The 22870-nt window shown below is 36.0% G+C and overlaps 1 protein-coding gene and 2 long non-coding RNA genes across 7 annotated transcripts; 2 read left to right on the forward strand and 1 right to left on the reverse strand.

Annotated features, from left to right (window-relative positions):
* The first annotated feature begins 7850 nt into the window (after nt 1–7850).
* On the forward strand, nt 7851–8579 carry LOC138875816 (secreted RxLR effector protein 161-like). Its single transcript, XM_070154687.1, has one exon. The coding sequence runs from the start codon at nt 7851–7853 to the stop codon at nt 8577–8579; it is 729 nt and encodes a 242-aa protein (XP_070010788.1).
* A 232-nt stretch (nt 8580–8811) lies between these two features.
* On the forward strand, nt 8812–17706 carry LOC138874443 (uncharacterized). Of its 2 annotated transcripts, none has more exons than XR_011401430.1 (3): nt 8812–9017; nt 9463–9580; nt 17618–17706. It is a non-coding gene; the product is annotated as an uncharacterized lncRNA (long non-coding RNA). The 2 variants fall into 2 exon arrangements; XR_011401431.1 differs by having other exon boundaries at nt 9463–9620; nt 17618–17705.
* Nucleotides 13435–18394, reverse strand: LOC104228883 (uncharacterized). Of its 4 annotated transcripts, none has more exons than XR_011401429.1 (4): nt 17391–18394; nt 15639–15725; nt 15443–15548; nt 13435–13638 (listed from the first exon to the last, which is right to left on the reverse strand). It is a non-coding gene; the product is annotated as an uncharacterized lncRNA (long non-coding RNA). The 4 variants fall into 4 exon arrangements; XR_711444.2 differs by having other exon boundaries at nt 15639–15737; nt 17391–18392; XR_011401428.1 differs by having other exon boundaries at nt 15443–15497; nt 17391–18253.
* Nucleotides 18395–22870: the final 4476 nt, after the last annotated feature.

The raw sequence follows: 22870 nt of genomic DNA on the forward strand, positions 1-22870 counted from the left end.
TCATTGGGCCTTTTGAGGTGCTTCGGAGGATTGGGGAGGTGGTTTATGAGCTTGTTTTGCCACCCAACTTGTCGAGTGTGCATCTGGTATTTCATGTTTTTATGCTCCGGAAGTATATTGGGTATCTGTCTCATGTTCTAGATTTCATCACGGTTCAGTTGGATGCTGATTTGACCTATGATGTGGAGCCAGTAGCTATTTTGGGTCGTCAGGTTCGGAAGTTGAGGTCAAAGGATATAGCTTCTGTGAAAGTGCAGTGGAGAGGTCGGCCCATGGAGGAGGCTACCTGGGAGACTGAGCAGGAGATGCAGAGCAGATATCCTCACCTGTTTGAGGCTTCAGGTATGTTTCTTGACTCGTTCGAGGATGAACGTTTGTTTAAGTTGGGAAGGATGTGACGACCCGGCCGGTCGTCTCAAAAGTTACCGCTCCGTTTTCCCCATTTCTGCTTCTTTATGCTTCGTTATCCATGTTTTATGTGATCGGGTTGATTAGTTCGAGTTCGGAGAGGATTTGGTAAGAAATGAGACACTTAGTCTCTTTTAAGAAGGCTTAAGTTGGAAAAGTCAACCGGATGTTGACTTATGTGTTAGAAGGCTCGGAAGTGAGTTCCGATGGTTCGGTTAGCTTCGGGAGGTGATTTGTGACTTACGAGCATGATCGGAATGGGTTTTGGAGGTTTGGAGTAGTTTTAGGCTTGAATTGGCGAAGTTGATATTTTGGCGATTTCCGGTTGATAGACGAGATTTTGATATAGGGGTCGAAATGGAATTCTGAGAGTTGCAATAGCTTCTTTGTGGCATTCGGGATGCGTGTATAAAATTTTAGGTCATTCGGACGTGGTTCGGTTGGATTTTTTATCAAAAGCGTATTTCGGAAGAGTTTCGAAACTTAGGGTTGAATTCGATGTAATTTGGTAGAATTGTTGTTGTTTGAGGTGTTTTGATGATTGGAGCAAGTTTGAATAAGGTATTGGGTTATGTTTGTGCTTTTGGTTGAGGTCCTGGGGGCCTCGGGTGATTTCGGGTGGTTAACGGGGAAGTAGAAGTATAATTGCAGCTGCTGAAGTTTTGCTGCTTCTGGTGTTTTCGCACCTGCGGTTTGGGGACTGCAGGTGCAGTGCCACACATGCGGAAGGGGAGCCGCAAAAGCGGATTTGAGAGGAAGAGCCAGGAGCCGCAGATGCGGTAGTTGGACCGCACCTGCGGAGTCGCAGGTGCGGAGATGGGATCGCAGGTGCGGAAGGGGCCCGTTAAGTGAGTTCCACAGAAGCGGATGAGAGACCGCATATGCGACACCGCAGAAGCATCAATGGTGCCGCAGATGCGGATTGACTGGGCAGAAAGTATAAAAAGGGTTCTTTGCGAATTTTTGGGATATTTCACCATTTTTTACTTCGGCTTTAGAGTTTTTGGGCGATTTGAGAAAGGGATTTCAAGAGAACTTCTTTGAGGTAAGGAAATTGGACCTAAAACTCATTCCTGTGCTATTATTTCATGGATTAGGGCTAGAAATTATGGAAATCAAAGGTTAAAATTGGGGAAACTAGGGCTTGAGAACTTAGGCCTTTAATTGTGGATTTTAGGGACCATTTGGGGTCGGATTTGAGAACTTTTGATATGTACGAACTCGTGGGGAGATAAGGAATCTATTGATGTGGAAATTTCTAATTTTCGAGGCGTGGGCCCGGAGCTCGGGTTTTGGCCAATTTCGAGATTTTTGGTATTTTTCGATTGTTTTCGCTTAGGCTTTGTTCCCTTAGCATATTGTGACGTATTCGTTCTGATTTTGGATAGATTCGCCGCCCGTGGAGGCCGATTCGAGGGGAAAAGGCATTGCGAGTTAGAGATTTAGCCGGTTCGAGGTGAGTAATGATTGTAAATGATGCTCTGAGGGTTTTAAACCCCGGATTTGCACATCGTAGTGCTATATTAAGGTGAGACACACGCTTGATGACGAGCGTGGGGTCGTGCACTATTAGGGATTGTGACTTGGTCTGTTCCGATTGATGATTTTACCGCATATTTGACTGAAACTTATTTTCTATCATCATGATTTGGGCTGATTGCCATATTTGGGCTTCGTACCAACTATCTGAACCCTTCGGGGATGTTTATTACTATTTCCTCACTTTTTTGACTTATTACTTAAACTCATTCATGTTATTTTTCACTGTTTTACTACTCAACCATTTTTACTCAGTTTTGAGACTTAAATGATGTTTTAGGCTGAGAAATACTGTTTTACTATTGTTCGAGGGGCTTGTGATGATTTTTGGATTGAGTAAGGTCGAGGGCCTAGTTGTGAGGATACACTGATACTGATATGAGGCCGAGGGCCTGAGATGCATATATATGCCACGAGGTGGCTTGATTGATATGAGGCTGAGGGCGTAGATTTGATGCCACGAGATGGCTTGATATTGTGCTTGGGCCGTAAGAGGCCTCTCCCGGAGTCTGTACACTCCCAGTGAGCGCGGGTACCCATTGTGACATGAGATCGAGCCCGAGGGGCTGATATTGTTTTGAGATTGAGCCTGAGGGGCTGGTACTATTCTGAGATGTTGCCCGAGGGGCGGATTTGTTGATACTGTGCCCGAGGGGCGAACTTCTATTTGTTTACTTACCTTTCAATTACTTGTTTTACTTGTTGAAAATGGATTTACTTGACTCTTCACTGTTTTACTGTTTTTAAGTGATTTTTACTGCTTCAGTATAAAATGCCTTGTGTTTTACGTGTTTTCTTACTTTCAGTCGTTATTTACATTTGTTACTCACTGAGTTGGAGTACTCACTTTACTCCCTGCACCATGTGTGCAGATTCAGGCGTAGCTGGTACTGCTCCTAAGTGCTGATTCCTCCAATTCCAGGCGGTTTTTAGAGACTACGAGGTAGTTGTTGACGTCCGCAGCCCCGTGTCTCTACTTCTCTATCATTTATGTTTCCTTTCAAACACTTGTAGTTGTTTATGACTTTAGCAGACTAGTATTATGGTTTAGAGATGCTTGTGACTCGTGACACCCCGGTTAGGGCTGTGTCGGGTTGGACTTTCTACATCATTATCGATATTTCCGCTATTCAGTATTATTTAAATCATGTTTAGACTATTTTTTATGTTGATTAACTGCTTTAAAAGTTGAGTTGGGTTGAACTGGCTGGCCTTGTCTTCACGAGAGGCATCATCACGACTGGGTTTAGGGTTAGGGTCGTGATATTTTCCTTCTTCCAGTGAGGGACAAAATGCATTAGTAAAGTGAACTAATTCAAAATTTCACTTCCCTCTATTTCTTTTCCCATCATTTTTTATTCACACCTCTTTTTTTGTTAATTACAAAACCCAACAAGTTCAAGTAAAAAGGAGACAATAGAAAACGTGGTTTCAAACTACGTTTTATATAAAAACGCAGTCTAGAAACGTGTTTTATCTTAACGTCCCAAACGGACGTTAAGGTAAAACGTGGTTCAAAACTACATTTTATATATTTTGGTCACTAAGTTTTTTTCCACCTATTTATGTATTTTGAGTCCATTATACAACATTTAGGTTCGGAACTCTTTTCTAGAAGTTGTTATTGCCAAGTAGTCGGTAGGCTGTATGACATATAAAAACTAGTGTAAAATGGCATGTGCTGAGACCAGGCCCAAACTCATATTATTTTATAAATTTCTATGAGATGTATTAGTTTATTATTATTTGAGTTATAACTTGAGAAGCTCAATCCGCGAGGGATGAAAAGAGAGTAACATCGCTATATTAATCTCATCGCAAGACAGCACTTTGAATAATCCTTTGGATCCTATGTCTGTAATGGGATAGGTAGTAATATTTTCTATTTATTTATCGTTCTATTTTTACCCATCCAAAAAAATAACTTTGTTCCTATTTAATCTGATTAGTCAAACGCGTAGAAACTTCCGTAGATAGCATAACAAAAAAAATAAATTCAAGCCAAAAAGATCATATTTACTGGTAGTCTTTGGTTGTCGTATTTCCTGTTGGAAGAATAAGTTAATTTTACTAAACTTCAGTATAAGCTACAACAGTAATATCTCAACAATGTCTTTGTAGGACCAAAAAAAAGTGAAACATTGAAAAAGATGAAAAAGAGGTCAAATTAGGTGGCTTGGAAATTGAATGGGCGGCTGAAGCAATTGAATGAGCGGATGAAAAAAGTCAATTTTGTGTTGCTGAGAGGTTGGCAACTTTGCCTATAAATAGAGATGTCTCCTTCTCTGTTAAACACACCAAAAAATAAAGAGAGAAGCAACATATAGTTAGTGAGAGTAATCCACAGATTATTGTCTGTGAGATAATTAGTGAGTGGTAGTAATATTGTAGTGAAGTGTGTTAAATAAAGAGTGTTATTTCTTTCAAAGTTGTAGTAGTTTCTTGACACTACTAAGTTGCAATATTATAGTGATAATATTGCTCCACTCGGGTATTGTATTTTACCCCACTAAAATATTTGGTGTCATTGTTACTTTCTTGTGTTATTATTATTTGCTGTGGATATTATTCCTGGGCAGGATTATTTATTTTATCCCAATAACGTGGTATCAGAGCCATGGCAAATAATGGTCCGCTATCTTTTCAGTACCCCCGTCTGACAAAAGATAATTATGAGAAATGGTGTCTACGTATGAAAGTCATCCTTGGCTCTCAGGATGTATGGGAAATCGTAGACAGAGGGTATGCAAAATCCGATAATGAGGAAGTTCTGCCCCAAAATGAAAAAGAGGTTTTGGCAAAGACAAGGAAGAAGGATCAACAAGCCCTCACGCTCATCCACCAATGTTTGGATGATGCCATGTTTGAGAAGGTAGCAGATGCTACCACCTCAAAGGAAGCTTGAGAGATTTTACAAAATTCTCTTCAAGGAGTTGACAAGGTGAAAAAGGTAAAACTTCAAACTCTAAGGGCTGATTTTGAAGTTTTAAAAATGAAAGAATCCGAATGCATCTCGGATTATTTTTCAAAAGTGAAGGCTGTTGTAAATCAACTAAGAAGATACGGGGAGGACATAGAAGATGTCCGTGTGGTAGAAAAGATCCTTCGCACTTTAACACCTAAATTTGATTTTGTAGTGTGTGCTATTGAGGAATCTAAAGATTTAGACTCTATGATGGTGGAGCAATTGGAAGGTTCTTTACAGGCCCACGAAGAAAAGATCAAAAGGAGACAAGAAGTGCCATTGGAGCAACTTCTTAAAACTCAGGCATCCTTCAAGGATTATGGAGGTGAAACAAGCTATCGAGGAAACGGACGAGGACGAGGCCGAGGTCCAGGAGGTCATGGAAGAGGAAGAAGTAATGGTAACAACTTCAACAATGAAGTTAAAATCCACCAAACATTCAGAGATCGTGGTTGTGGACAAAGAGGAGGAAAAATTGAATATTATAATTGTCATAAATTTTGCCATTACTCTTGGGAATGTCGTAGCAATGTTGAAGAAAAGGCTAACCTTGTTGACGACAAAAAAAGAAGAAAATGAGTCCACGTTGTTGATGGCACTCAAGAAAGAAGACAGAGATGATTGCATCTCGTGGTATTTGGACAATGGAGCAAGCAATCATATGTGTGGATGCAAAGAGAAGTTTGTGGAGATCAATAAAACAGTGAGAGGTAATATGTCCTTTGGAGATACCTCAAAGGTTTAAATCGAAGGGATAGGTACGATTCTGATCTCCTGTAAAGATGTAGTCACAAGTTAATTCAAGATGTTTATTATGTGCCAAAATTAAAAAGTAATATTTTAAGTTTGGGCCAACTTCTTGAAAAGGAATATGACATCCACATGAAAAATATGCATATTTGGCTTAGAGATTCAAGTGGAATTCTAATTGTTAAAGTGCATATGGCAAATAATAGATTGTTTTCTCTGAATCTTAAAACAATTGATGCAAAGTGTTTGAAGGCTAATGTGCAAGATGAATCATGGTGTTGGCACATGCGATTTGGGCACTTAAATTTTGAAGCACTCAAATCAATGGGAGAAAAGAACATGGTACATGGGATACCATCAATCAACCATCCAAATCAATTGTGTGAAGCTTGTCTTCTTGGGAAACGTGCAAGGAGGAGTTTTCCAAAGGAGGCCATGTCAAGATCAACCAAGCCGCTCCAGCTTGTCCACACTGATGTGTGTGGACCAATCAATCCACCTTCTTTTGGTAAAAGAAAATACTTTCTGCTTTTCATTGATGACTTCAGTAGAAAGACTTGGGTTTATTTCTTGAACCAAAAATCTGAAGCTTTTGCTGTTTTTAAAAATTTCAAAGTACTTGTGGAGAAAGAAAGTGGCTATGAAATTAAAGCTTTAAGGTCCGATAGAGGAGGCGAATTCACCTCAAACGAATTTAATGACTTCTGTCAACTTCATGTAATTCGTCGCCCTCTAACGGTACCTTATTCACCTCAACAAAGTGGTGTTGCAGAGAGAAAGAATCGAACGATTCTTAATATGGCTAGATGTATGTTGAAAGCTAAAAGTATGCCTAAGGAATTTTGGGCCGAAGCTGTTTCTTGTGCAGTTTATTTGAATAACAGGTCTCCAACAAGAAATGTTAGAGATCAAACTCCTCAAGAAGCATGGAGTGGAAGAAAGCCAAGTGTCAAGCACTTGAGAATCTTTGGGAGCATAGCCTATGCTCATGTGCCACATCAAGTGAGAGCAAAGCTTGACGATCGAAGTGTCAAGCATGTGTTTGTTGGCTATGATACGAGTTCAAAAGGCTACAAGCTATACAATCCAAGCAGCGGCAAGGTAGTGGTAAGTCGTGATGTTGAATTTGATGAAGAATTGGCATGGAATTGGGAAGTTGAGGAAGAAACTTCATATGATTTTCTTCCATACTTTGGTGATGAAGAAGAACCAGAGACCGTGGAACCTGTGCAGGACACAACTCCACCTCCTTCTCCAACAAATGTTGCATCTCCCTCTTCTCAAGAAGGTTCAAATGAACAGCCGCAAAGGACAAGGAGCATTCAAGAGCTCTATGAGAACACAGAAGAAGTTACTAATTTTGATTTTTTATGTTGTCTCTTTGCTGACAGTGAACCAATGAACTTTGATGAAGCTGTTACAAACAAAAGGTGGAGACAAGCCATGGAGGAGGAGATCAAGTCAATAGAGAAGAACAACACTTGGGAGTTAACAACTCTTCCCAAGGGTCATCGAGCAATTGGAGTGAAATGGGTATACAAAATAAAGAAGAATGCTGATGGAGATTTGGAGAAATACAAGGCACGACTTGTGGCTAAAGGCTACAAGCAAAGGCAAGGCATTGACTATGAAGAAGTCTATGCACCTGTTGCCCGCATGGAGACGATTCATTTGCTGATCTCTTTGGCGGCGCAAATGAAGTGGAAGATTCATCAACTAGATGTCAGGTCAGCCTTCTTGAAGAAGAAATCTATGTTGAACAACCATTGGGCTTCGTGGTCAAAAACCATGAAGATAAAGTGTTGCAGTTGAAGAAAGCTTTATATGGATTAAAGCAAGCCCCACGAGCATGGAATAGTTGCATCGACAAGTATTTTCAAGACAATGGGTTTACTCGTTGTCTCCATGAATATGCTCTTTACCTTAAAGTTCATACTAATGGAGATATGTTACTTGTTTGTCTTTATGTTGATGATCTTATTTTCACGGGTAATAACCCAAGTTTGTTTAAAGCTTTTAAGAAAGATATGTCCCGTGAGTTCGAGATGACAGATGTAGGGCTCATGTCATACTACTTGGGCCTAGAAGTGAAGCAAATGGAGGATGGAATTTTATCTCTCAAGAAAGCTATACAAAAGAAATATTGAAGAAGTTCAACATGCTCGATTGCAACCCTGTGAACACACCGATGGAGAGTGGGACAAAATTGTCCAAGTTTGATGAAGGAGAAAAAGTGGATCCCACATTTTTCAAAAGTCTTGTGGGAAGTTTGAGGTACTTGACTTGTACCAGGCCAGATATACTATTTGTAGTTGGAGTAGTTAGCCGGTTCATGGAAGCTCCTACCTCCACTCACTTGAAGGTCACTAGAAGAATTCTTCGTTACTTAAAAGGTACGATCGATTTTGGATTATTTTATTCTTCTTCTTATGATTTCAACCTTGTGGGGTTTTGTGATAGTGATTATGCGGGAGATATTGATGATAGAAAAAGTACAACTGGTTTTGTATTTTTCTTGGGTGATTGTGTTATTTCTTGGAGTTCAAAGAAACAGTCCATTGTTACTCTCTCGACTTGTGAAGCCGAATATATAGCAGCAACATCATGTACCTGTCATGCTAATTGGATAAGAAGATTATTGAAGGAGCTCAATTTGCCACAAATGGAAGCTACAGAGATTTGTATTGATAATAAATCAGCACAGGCACTCGCGAAGAATCCAGTGTATCATGATCGAAGCAAGCATATAGATACAAGGTATCATTTCATCAGAGAGTGCATTGCGAAGAAGGAAGTCGAGCTCAAATATGTGAAGTCTCATGATCAAGTTGCAGATATCTTCACAAAGGCTCTCAAGTTTGAAGATTTTCAAAAATTGAGATCAAGACTTGGAATGAAGAAGAAAAATCAAAATTAAGGGAGAGATTTGTAGGACCCAAAAAAAAAGTGAAACATTGAAAAAGATGAAAAAGATGTCAAATTAGGTGGCTTGAAAATTGAATGGGCGGCTGACGAAATTGAATGGGCGGCTGAAGCAATTGAATGGGCGGATGAAAAAAGTCAATTTTGTTTTGCTGAGAGGTTGGCAACTTTGCCTATAAATAGAGATGCCTCCTTCTCTGTTAAACACACCAAAAAATAAAGAGAGAAGCAACATATAGTTAGTGAGAGTAATCCACAGATTATTGTCTGTGAGATAATTAGTAAGTGGTAGTAATATTGTAGTGAAGTGTGTTAAATAAAGAGTGTTATTTCTTTCAAAGTTGTAGTAGTTTCGTGACACTACTAAGTTGCAATATTATAGTGATAATATTGCTCCACTCGGGTATTATATTTTACCCCGCTAAAATATCTGGTATCATTGTTACTCTCTTGTGTTATTATTATTTGTTGTGGATATTATTCCTGGGCGGGATTATTTATTTTATCCCAACAGTCTTTACTATCATCCCTCACATCAACTCATTAATGTATCAAGCAACATTCAGTCTCTCTTATGATTAGAAGATCTTTTTTTTAAGAAAATGAGGCTTAACATGCTCTTCTAAAGAATACTACATTTTGCTAAATATACCACAGTGAATCATGCAATTTACTGAAGGATCTATAGAGGTGTTTACACTATATAAACTCAGAAAACAGTTCAATGTAGGGGAGTGAAAATCCGATAATAAACTATCTCAAATGGTGTTATAGATTTAAGAAGTGAGAAGTCACAATTGTTATAATGGATGTATATCTAAGTTGTATCAGTCAAGTATCAATTTTTCTGTTGACGTAGCATGTTTCTTAATGTACAGTTGATTTATGAACTCTAGACGAATGATGGGTGAAGAGCTTTCTCGTCCGAGCGTCAAAGATTTACAGAACTTGGAGAACCAACTAAAAATGAGTGTATGTGGTGTTCGTGTGAGAAAGGTATGAAACTTCCACAACAAGGCCACTCACGGGCGCAAAAGTAAGATCCTTCTTAAAAACAGCTATGTTCATATTGATTTTGAAGTCAAAATTTTTCAACAGAGAAACACATAAGTAGAATGAAGGAAAAAGAAGCGAAGATTGATAAAAAAAATATCAATGTACAATCACAAGTGCTTATATAAGTTGATATATAAACTTGTGATATCAAAAAAGAAAATATAAACTTGTGTTCATTCAGGAGAAGCAATATGCAAACCCACCACTTACATGAGGTAAATACTAATATCTCAAAAGAAACTTGTGCAGAATGTGCAACAATAAACAAATGAATGCTTCTACATGGTCTTATATCTTATCTCTTTTTAATAGGAAAATTCTCATACCACTAATGGTATGTTCTTAGCTGCCGTTTTTGGCTCAGTTCTTTTTCATTGATAAAGAACTGATCTCACTCCACTGTATCATAGAGGTTCTCTACGCATTCTTCACATGAAACAAATCTCTTTGACAGTATGTTTACAATACCTTTCTGTGATTATGAGTACAACTCTCTTCAAGTACACCTATGCTCGCTCTCTCAACAAAAAGTTTGTTTCAACTTGAGATTTTGAAAACCTTGCCTATTGCTTTCAACAGAGTATATGAATATACCATCCGTAGTTTTTGCTCCCTGCTACCATACTTAGGTAGTAATTATTATTGCCTTCGTTAAAGATAATTTAACTTCAAAGGACCTTTCGTCTGTGATGGTAAAAAGCTTCACAGGCTCTATGTCATTCATGGTTATTCTAACCTGCATCTTCAAACATACTTGCTTCAGTTCTGTTTAGGTTTTCATGGAATTGCTTATTGTTTGTTTAATCATCAATGGCTTTGTTAACGGGATTAATTGCTTAGGAATCCCAAGCGAGTCCCAACAGTTAACACCACCACCTACACATTTTCTCCCCACAAGCATTATGAGAAAAACTTAGAGAGAGAAAAAAAGGCCGGAATAGGGGGAAAAAGAGACTCTTTTTTAGCGCCTAGACACACTTGTGGTACAAACAATTTTATTCAGACAAGTCACATCTATCACGAGGCAATGTGGCAAGAATGAAAAGCCTCACTTTAATTCTGGTAGGAGTCCATATTTATACTCCTAAGCAATTAGAGTAAACAATTACTACCATATTAATGTCATTGAAAACTAATGTTTACCCGACACTGAGAGAGTATACTTTTAAAATTGTTTAGTAGAATTAACTAAAAAAGGAAGCAATACCATCAAATCGACTAAATATTAACATAATATGCTTCAAATAATGTACATTCATTTGCAAAACAAAGTTGTACAATTACATTCTTGAGCCTACTTTTATGAGAATGAGAAAGACAAAAACAATCAGCTTATTAATGTTCATGTTGGTGGTCCAGCTATGAAAAAATTGATCCTACAATTGGATAGAATCTGGAGTTTAACAACTATAGTTGGCAACACATACCTTCATCTTGGTATTTACTGAAAGAAAAGAAAACCAAGCATTAAAATCAAAACATAGCATAAAGCTAAATCTAGAATGATAAATGCAAAAAAGAATGAGAGAAAGGGATAGGTTTTTTGTTGTTGCAATTTAACAAGTCAACAAAATAGAATCACGGGGACTATAAGTTTATTTTGTGTATGTTAAAAAAAACTTAGAAAAAGTATTGTATCACTGTGGTGAATCAAAAGATGTGTATTATTATAACAGAGATTTTGTCTCAACGTGCACATTACATGACCTATTTGAATTAATATAATATTTTAGGCAATTAAAGTTTATTGCCGAGGCACTTGTCAAAAAGTTTTACTTGTGAGGTACTTATAAAAAGTCTTTATAGTAAGCCTTGCATGACAATCATAAATTCAGTTAGTTTAAAGGTCCGACAACTCAGGTAAAGAAGATACTATCTTGTCAAAGAAGCACTTATGAAACTTGCAATAATGCAATTATTATTCTTGAAAGAGATAGAGACGGAGAAAGTCAGGTTGTAATTTGATTACCTTTGTTCCCCGAGTATCCTAGGAGGGGATAATGATTACTATAATCGTTAAATCGAGGGTACATGTACATGTCCAAGTAGGAAGCTTCATAGTATACCTTTCCTAACGCATATGCATGGATCATCCTACAAACAAAAAAGGCACAAAACAAGGTACATACGTCCTACATTTGTTTTCTATTTATATATTACAAGAAGAAAATATGTGATTGTTCCCCTGTTGTCCTTCTATTTTCTGCTACCTCCACCCATTGATTCTCTTCTTTGCTGAATTTATTTGACCCGAATTTTAGATTCCTTATTATGAAGGTCATTCTCATCTTATTTATATCTATTTACCCTTCATAGATTCTCACCGTGATGAGTTGGCAACGTCTTGACTTGAAAAAGACCCATAAAATCTCTATTTGGATGTCGTATTCATCACACTTAGTTCTTTTTTTTCTAATTGTTGTATATACATAATTGGAGAACCATCAAAACAACAACTCAATAAAAAAAGAACAAATTGTTCTTGCTTACTGCTGTAATAACACGATCATCAAAGAACAAGAACAAAAGAAACTCAATAACATAAGCGGGACAATAATCAAGAAGAGGGCAAAAAACAGTTCAAATGGAAAATTTAGAAGAATCCTAAAAATTAAGCATAAAGAAAGCAAATTCATAATTGAACACCCAATAATAAAAGACACAATTAGCAAACATTATCCATCTGTAAAACTTTATTATCCATTAACACGCCAAAGAATTTGGGCAAAAGCAGTTCCAAACAGAAAATTTAGAAGACAGAAGAATTAAAGCAAGAGAAAGCAAATTCAGAATTGAACACTCAATGATAAAGAATACCAATTAACAAGCAACATTAACCAATCAATATGGAATTTTACGTGGGAAAACAAAAGTGGAGAGCTACATAATTGAGTAACAAGGGAAGAAAAAATTTGATGTAGCTCCAAATAAAGCTGTAACAGTAAATTAGTTCATATAAAAACCATTAGTAATTTAAAAGTTGCCAAGCCAGCTATAGTTCATTAATGCAGGTACGCAAATCTAAAAAAGGAGATAAAAGACGAAGAGCAGAGTACTCACTGTTCAGCCATCGAGTGTAAAGATAGCACAAAAGCCCAGCTACAGAAAAACAAAGAGAAAAACCGAAGCGAAACATGGGGTTTTCAAATATGCAAAAGCAAGGGCACCAAAGTAAACATACTTCAAGGGATAAGTATATAGCAGAAACCCACCGAAAGCAGGTGTTGGAGAGCTAGGAAAACACCTCACAGCACCAAAAGCAAAGAACTAGTTTATCTTCCACGTCAGAGGAGACAGGGGAAGGGGGCGTATGCAAGAGAGAGAAACAGAGCGCGAAGGGAAAGGAAAAAATTTACACATAACATAAAGACTAAAATACTCCTGGTTTTTAATGTAGAAAAGGGAGTTTATCGTAACTCCGGAAGTAGGACAACGAAGAGCTGCAACTCCCGCTTCTAAATAGTAGGGCTAGCCCATGCTAAGAACGAGCCCGAACTCATAATAGAAGTTTGAGTAGTTAGAGAGGAACCTAAAAATAGGATATAACTGCGATTACATATATAAAAGTAATAAGAACATAAATACACGACATATTTTAGAAATTCTACAATGGAGAGAGAACTTCAGTATATAATTAATGCCTCCTAACCACTCCACTAGAAAAACCAAGAAAATTGAGCTTCAAAAACTATAATGCACGCAACATAATGCATATACAATGTATAAATGATTGGCCATTAAAGATAATTTTAAAAGCTTCAACTATGCTGCAACCTAACCAGTGAAAAGATGTATAACAAAAAGTATGGTTAACTCTATTATTATTTCTCTCAAAAGAATTAGTACAATCTGGACACTTCAAAACAACCAAGAAGAGCATTTTTTGCTATGTGAGAGTCAGTACAAGACAGAATATATCGACTAAACATGTCAAAAGGCATTGACTAATTTCTCAGCTGACCTTCTGTACATTAGAAGCTCTCTGCTCGGTAGAGTTCCTGCACAAACCACATCATCAAAAATAAGAGATTCTAATTATATCAACGGAAGCTATGTCTAAATCACAAACAGAAAGTGTAGCTCCAGTTGAAACAAACAGAAATTCAAATTTATCCTCCCGCAAGAAAACCTTTTTGAACCGAAAATCTAAGTACACTGAATGAAAACACATGAAAATAGATGTAAAACAAGGAAAAAACGATTACCTAGATGGAAGAATGGCAACAAAATGGTATAGAACTTAGAAAAAGAAAGAACAGTACATAACACATGTAAAGCCACATTCGGAAGAAAATATTTCTTGGTATGCTATGTGATTCAAATAAAAAGAAAGACAATGGACTAAGCAGACCATATTCAAGGAGCTTTATTTTTGGTAATGTATTGCTATAATTCCTGGATTTTATTCAACCACTTGAACAGTAATCGTAAGAAAAAATATCCGCTCTCAACTTGGTAACAGAAGAGAAGGAAGTTTCAGCATATATTATACATGTCCAACCTCACTTTTAATTTTTCTTCAGTCATGGAGTATCGAGAGCCTTCATTATTCTACTTCTTTTGGGTTTGGTAAGGTACTATTTAGTTTTCTAGGATGATGGCTTAGAAGTTTCTCATCAAGGTAAACTGTTAAAAAGAAAAAGTGATGTAATGGTTTCCACAGATAATCAGAGTGGGAATAAGGGAGTTCCATTGGTACTGTCAACCTCCAAAATTTTTGATGAAGTAAAAATATAAAAGTAAAAACTAATAAAACCCTCTCCACAGTTGTAGTTTAAATTCCCAACTCAAAGGTGGAAGAAGGAACAGATATGACAAAAAAGACAGCTCAGCTCCACAACTTCACCCTAAACCCTAAGACACTCATCATAATTAGCCAATGATAAAAAGAGGTAGTATTTCAATTAATCAACACCAATGTTAGATTCTCATAGATTTTTTATCTTCCCATTCTAAAGCTTCTCTTTTTCTTTTCCCATTAACTTTAGAAGAGGTACACAACAAAGTAGAGAATCTATATCAAAATATGATTCTTTAATTTTTACCAAAGACACCCAGTCATCAATACGAATAGGAAAATTACGAGTGCACGAAAAAGCAATCAAAGACAATAAACTATTCCTCAAATGTGCAAAATTATCTCCAACACCCTCAAACTCTCTCCTATTTTTTTCCCTGCGTACGATCCACAGAAAAGCTAATGGTACAACATTACATGCTATTTGTCTTGTTATCTTACTTTTACTGTATGGAAGTCTTCCAACTCTCTTTGTTAACCACAAAATATGCTATAGTCCGACAACCTTGAGTCAATAGTAATAGTCCTCGAATAGCTCAATCCACTTTTTGTACTTCAAAATGATTATATGTTTTAGTTTTCTAACAATAAATAACACAAAATATAATAGAATGACAGATAACTCTTAGCCAAAGTGGTTCATATATATTACCAATAGTTCTTCAGCTAGGTAAATAAAAAGTGATGTTTGTCATGGAATGTAAGTCAAATAAGCTCTTATAGTTTACAAAACAACAACATTCATGTTGCAGGAAGGAAACAATAACAAAATTTAAAAGAAAAAAGAAAGTAGCCTTAGAATTTTTATTGAATTGGAACGCTCCCTAAATTTTTAAATGGCCAAAACTTATACTTCCATAGTGATCTAGCCTGAAAAGGTTCGATTCGTACTCAGAGTGACCAGCTAAATAGGAGTAGCTAACAAGTACTGTAAGCATTTCGGAAATGGATGGCATTTTTGATTTAACACATATCAAAAACAGCTCAACAGCCTCCAACTCTACCTAAAGCAGAAATACCATCTGCACCTTCTCGCATTCTCCAATGTCTTTGGCCTCCCTGTCAAGCATTTAGCGACTATTGCATCACATTCTTCGTACATTTACATACCTCATAAGAAAACACATCAAATTAAACTAACACCCACAATAAAATCAAATCAAGTAAACTAAAAGTAAAATTAATTAAGTAAAGCTCTACCTCTCAGCATCAGCATTAGCAGCTTTCAAGTAAATAATTGAAGCGTCAAAAGCATTATGCTGCACATTTGAATCCGCTACATTCTTCCTAAAAATGGCCCTAAGAATTTTTTTTAAAAAAATCTAAAAATAAATACAAACACACTACATACACAAAGCATGCAGATAGCTACAAAGAAGATCGTAAATAAAGCAAACAAAAGTGACATCGTAACTAAAGTAAACCGTCATTTCAAACCTTTTAATTTTTGTGTGTTTACCACTCGTACCAGGGCATTTTCTTTGCCTCTTTCAACAACTTTTCGTCTTCCGACATCATTTTTAATGCATTTAAATTTCATATTATAAAGTTTCAATTCCCCCCATTTGTCTACCTGCAACTTCTCTGTAAGTTCTTATTTGGCAAAATCAAATCTAGAGCTCAATCTATGTTTGACTAAAAGTTTTTAAGCTCGAACCTCTTTTTTTGACTCAAGCTGGAATTTCCTTCCTTTCTTTCTTACCATCTTGCGTGATTTTAACTGCTTCCTACTTTTTCCTGAATCAACATCTTGGAGACTGGAATTGACATAGTCATATAACTCATCTAATTCAAGATTGTGAGAACTGGAATTTTTTCTTTGTTTCCTGAAGCATATTCCTTGGTCTTAATGAGTTCACACATCAATGTTATTTCAGGTGCGGTAACGCTAACACCTGAAGCTTCAGTAGACAATAATTACTCATTGGACCATAGTTGGTACCCTCGGGGACCTTTTTGCTTTAGTATGACAACTACTTTCCGCATTTCCAACCTGATGTTAGATGTGACATTTTTTCATAAACCTTTAGAGCCATTGTTCTGTTTCTCATTATTTTTCAGTAAGCATATACCCTAAAAAGGGGTAGATCCATTTATTTGAACATGTAGTAGGACAGGACAAAATTTGTTCCTGTCCTAGCTGTAATCTGATCAGCAAAAAACTTTTACTACCATACTACTATCTTATTTAGCATATAATTAAACCAGAACTTTAAACACAGGTAATCTAGTATAATCTTTATAGGACGTTTAGCAGATGATTATCAAATTCCATATCAGGAGACTATAGTTTTAGATTAAACAAAGTGCTGGATATATAAAATTTCTAATGTAGCCATCTTATTGCTTCATCATCACACTTGAAAAAATATAGCAAAATTTGATCCAGCAAGAGCTTAACTTAGTTTCATTGTTAGTGTTGATTCACCACAAGACTCATTCCAATGACACCGGATTCCTTCTTACCATATGATTCACAGAGTATTCGTCCATGTTTCAATATCGGGCTCAACCACATGATCGTATTATTGACACCAGTATTTCATTAATTTTTTTATGATCATTGTAGGAGCAAAAAAAGACAAAGCAATGCCTGCAAAATAGCGAATTTCCGCCCAAGATTTAGCCAGTGCGCATATTTCCTTATTAATATTATTAAATATTTTTAGTCCAATCCTTTGTGATGATTTAATTTCCCAAAGAAGGTATTGCCTTGTGATGATATTCAAATGAATTTTGATTGAACATGTGGAAATACAAAATTTCTAGCAAACTTCACAAAGGAACTCTCTGATTTATGGCAGACTCAAGCATAAACCATCTTAAATGAACCAATTTGAGCAGCCTTTGCTAGCTTGAATCAAATGGTAAAAATTCATCTTATCCAACACGATAATGTTTGAGATTTAACACTTAGCAACAAAAGTTTACGGCAGGAGAGGCAAAATTTACCAGTGGTAGAAGAAAGATCTTCAAAGCCAACTGAAGCACAGCGAGCAACAGACTATTCTTCGTACTTTTGAGTCTCCAATCAACGGTAGCTTGAACAAGCAATCAATATCTGAGACAATAAACAACTATTTTCCCAAATAGTCAGAAATCTATTTCTGAAACGCTAGAATTCATCTAAATGCTATATTAATATGAATAGCTTCAAAGCTCATCTTGGCTAGTTGCAGAAAGGCAAATGGAATCAGATGAAGAACAAAAGGACAACGAAGCAACAGCTCCCGAGCCTCTGCGTCGTACGATTTTTGTGCCAAATCCTCGACGATGAAGATGACCGAGACAGAAATAGAACAGAGGGAAAGTAAAGACCTAAGGAAGGGCGAAGAGGGCGCCGAAGTGGCGAAAGGGAACGGAAAGTAAAAAAATTCAGAAGTCCACTTTCGTCAAACACGACAGATCCCTGCTTTGAAAATATGATGGGTCCCTCGGTATGGCCGCCTTTTTCAGGTTAGTGTTGCCCTTGTTGTTTACTTTTATTTACACAAAAAAACCAGAGAATGAATGAAGTCAGAAACTATTAAATAAGGCATAACAGTCATTTGGAAACCATGGCAAAAGTAACGCGCACAAAATTACTAAAATACCCCTACGGACGACGAAGAGCTGCTAACTCCCGCTTCTAAATAAGTAGAAAAATGATAATCTGTTATGAATAAAAGCAATTTAGTAAAACACGAACAAGAAATAAAGACAATTTAGTAAAACATGAACAAGAAAGAGATAGAGCGAAATGAAGAAATTTTCTTCTTCAATTGTGTGTATTTTCCTATCTATTACAAGGCCTTTATATAGGCATGAAAAGTGAAGAAAATATGTCATGGAATATGTCATTGAACATAGAAAATATGTCATTGAATATGTCATTAACCATTTGAGACAAAGATTATGGAGGAAGAGTAGACATCCACCATATTTTGATTTTTATCATAACACTCCCCATTGGATGTCCATAAATAATGTGCCTCGTTAAAACCTTATTAGGAAAAAACCCTATGGAAAAAAATCCTAATGAAGGAAAAAGAGTACACATATATAGAAATACGCCTTTTGGTTGCCTCGTTAAAAACCTTGCAAGGAAAACCCAATGGGACAAAACCTTGTAAGGGAAAAAGAGTACAACGCGTATTAACTCCCCCTGATGAGATCATCAGTTCACATCGTTGAGCCTTCGTATCCCAATCTTGTACACTAGTTTCTTGAAGGTTGACGCCGGTAGATATTTGGTGAACAAATCAGCCATATTATTACTTGAACGGATCCGTTGCACATTAATATCACAATTCTTTTGAAGATCATGCGTGAACAATAATTTAGGTGAAATATGCTTTGTCCTAACTCCTTTATGAATCCTCCCTTTAATTGGGCTATGCATGTTGTATTTTCTTCATACAAAACTGTGGGTAGTTTATCACACTTCAAACCACATTTGTCTCGAATAAGATGTATGGTAGACCTCAACCATACACATTCTCGACTTGCTTCATGAATAGCAATTATCTCAGCATGATTAGAAGAAGTAGCCACGATTGATTGCTTAGTCGATCGCCAAGATATGACAGTGCCACACATGTAAACACATAACATGTTTGAGATCAAGCCTTGTGTGTGTCAGATAAATACTCCACATCGACATAACCAACAAGATCGGTATTGCAATCATTGCCATAAAATAAGCCCACATCGGTAATCCCCCTTAGATAACGCAATATGTGCTTGATTTTTTTCCAATTTATCCTTGAGCGGAGCTATATCTTGTTAAGACATTAACTGAAAAGGTTATGTCATGCCTTGTAGTGTTAGCAAGATATATTAGCGCACCAATTGCATTACGATATGATACTTTAGGACCAAGAAGCTCTTCATTATTTTCATGAGGTCAAAGTGGATCTTTATTTATATCGAGTAATCTCACAACCATCGGGGTACTTAATGGATGTGCTTTATCCACATAGAAACTCTTTAAAATCTTTTTAGTGTATGCTGATTGAAGGACAAAAATTCTATCTTTCATATATTCAATTTGTAGATCAAGACAAAATTTTGTTTTTCCAAGATCTTTCATTTCAAATTCTTTCTTTAAACAGTCTACTGCTTTAGGAAGCTCTCCGGGAGTTCTAATGATATTTGAATCATCAACATACATGGCGATTATAACAAATTCAAATCCATATCCTTTTATAAGGACACAAGGACAAATTGAATTATTCTTATACCCTTCTTTCAACAAGTATTCTCTCGGGCGATTATACCACATGGGCCCTGATTGTTTCAATCCGTATAAGGATTTTTGAAGCATTATTTAATAAATTTCTTGGAAACCTTAATATGCTCCAAGACAATTTAAATCTTTCAATGATATCCACTATACGCATATCAAGTTTTTCATATATTGCCAGATTAAAACCTGAAGTGACTATATCCACTATAAGAGAACATGTCTCCATATAATCAATGTGAGGATATTTACTAATTTTCTTGTGCCACAAGTCGTCTTTATGTCTATCGACTTGAACCTTTCGCACAAGAACACATTTATACCTCAATTGACTTTATACTTTTAGGTGTTGGACTATCCGTCCAACTTCACATTTTTCAAGTGAAGTAAATTTCATTGCGTATTTTTTATTTGGCCAATCTTTTATCCGTCCAAATTTCATGACAGATTTGATCTCAAGATCCTCGTCAATATTAATCATATTGAGCGCTACATTATATTAACAATATCGTCGACAATCATTTTATGTCGGTTCCATTATTACCCAATAAAGACATAACTTATTGAGATCTCTTTATTTCATTATTTTCAGGTACCTGAGCCTCTCCCATGAGGTCTTATGAAGTGTTATGTCGTGGTGCTCTTCTAGGGCACTTGCCTCCTTATTATGACCATTTTGAATATTTGCCCCTCTCCTTCTTCAAGGAGTTTTATCTTTGGAACCGATTGGTCTGTTACACTTCATGCGTGCCATAGACTCTGTCCCTCATGGACTTTATTCTATTTGGAGCATTAGCAGCTGAAATATGACATTTAGCTTTGGGTCAGCAAATGCGTCTGGCAATAATTTGTAAATGAATTATCACTTGAACTTCAAGTTTATATTTTCTTGTACGAGGATCTATATGTATTCATAATAATTCATTTCACGTATCACTTTCTCAGCTGCCCATTTTCTCCCCCTAATGTTGGAATCACCAACACATTTCCCAACCATCTTTGGGAACTCATCTTTGTGCATTTTGGTGGCATAATTAAATCATATAGCACATCCATATTTCTATATAGAAATTATTTGGTTCCTGACCCTGAACCGATTGTGATAGGAAATTTTTTTATAACTTGGCTAGATGCGTACAAGTGCTGCTGTATATTAAATAATAAATCTCATACCAAATTTCGTTTTTGGGAGTTTTGTTCTCATAACCAATGATTTAGCTATAATTGGAGGCATACAATTTCTGCTAAACCAACTTGGATTTAAACCAGTATTATTAAGATAAATCATCATAATTTATATTCTGGAATTGTGCTCTAATAATTTGAGCAAGCAATCTTGCAAAAACCAAACTGCAAGTTGATAACAAATGCACATGTGACCATAAAATAGATGCATCTATTAAAATCATATAATAGTAAACGGTCCACATGGCAGGTGACTGAGCCCATATATATATATATATCACCTTTTATTCCTTCCAGAAATCAAAGGATTCAATCCCAACCTTTAACTGGTATATCATGAGAATAAGCAGCACAAGAGAATTCTTGAAGAATCTTCTATTCTTCAATATGTGTCAATGTAATTCTTAATTAATTTTTCGCATCATAATTGAACCGATATGGTCAACCGGTCATGCCAATTAATATTTATTTTAGTAAATCTCTAGTTTACTTGTGGCATATGATTCCAGCATCATGCTTATATTTGTGTAGTACAAATAGAAAGAAGATCGGGTAACCTTTCATATTTACCCGGTATGATTATAGAAATATGAAGATATTCAATCTTCCTTTCATTTATAGTCTCAATATGCCAATCACTTTGGACTTATATATTTGAAACTCAAAAAGTTTCTTTTGAGACTTTACAATATCAATGTCATGAATAAGTTTATTCATCGGGGTAGTAACAAATTAGTTTTTCCGGAGTTCTTAACAACTTTTGTACTACAAAATCTTTTATCATACCATTCATATGGTAAATATTTCATTCACGGAGAAAATTATATCATAATAAATTATCATGGTCAAAATCATCATAAGCAAAATCATTTCTTGCTTTAATTTTGCCTTTAATAACTTTTATAAGGCATGACAAAATAATATTTGGCATATCACATGTACGCGACCAATGACATATTTATGTAACCACACAATAAGATTTATTCTCTTTATTTTACTCAAACCTCCCTTAGAGGTGAGTTGTGTGATATTCATATAATCATGAATTGCATGTCTTTATTCATTGCTTTTATCACATATTGTCACATTCAACTTTAGGAATGGGTTTGCATTCTCAATGCTTATCATAAGTCACATTCTCTTCAAGGAATGGATCATAATCAGCTACGTGTTTTATTATTTTCATACCAATTTGATGGTAAGCATTGCTTTCACATTTTGAAGGACTATTTTGAGAACCCTTATTGTTCTCCTTTTATAATCACAGTGATGATTATTATTATTTTGATATTTGGAACGCTCACGTTCATTGTTTAACCACTTGTCTTCATTGAAACTTATTATGCATTGTTATCACATTCACTTCAAGAATGGAGCAAATCAAGTGGGACAATTTTCATGCCTTTTCATGAAAAATATATTATTTTTCTTTAGTCATCATTATATCATCAATATGGTACATTGAGACTCAAACCCAATGTCTTACCAATATAAAGGCATGATAGACCATAATAAATTGGGACTCAAACCCAACTCTTATCATTATGGAGCATCAGGACTTGATCCCGATGTCTATTCCTCAATTAATGGCATAATAGGCTAAACAATATTGAGATTCATTCTCAAGCCTTAATTTCAATCACATGCCAAAAAAAGTTATACACAACTAATTTGCAACTTAGCAAATCAAATTTGCTTTCTTAAATAAGTGTACAAATCTCAAATCAGCGTAAAGCTTTATTAATTATTTGTAGCATCTATATGAAATACAACCGTTTGTAGTCAGAATATTTCTTCTAAATTCTATTAGAGTTTAAAAGGATCATAAAATCATTGTCATAATATTTATTGAGTCTCTCTCAAAAATATTGTTGTTTTCGGGGTATATCCTACCTATTGGATTTGATTTAACGCCATGACTTTCCTTCACTCAATTCAACTAAGCAATTAGTGAATAAATTTATCAAAAGTACATCATATAGGTAACAACACACATATAATACTAATACATAAATTTAGTATT

This window comes from Nicotiana sylvestris, chromosome 8, assembly GCF_000393655.2.
Source record: "Nicotiana sylvestris chromosome 8, ASM39365v2, whole genome shotgun sequence".
Taxonomy (NCBI): Eukaryota; Viridiplantae; Streptophyta; class Magnoliopsida; order Solanales; family Solanaceae; genus Nicotiana; species Nicotiana sylvestris.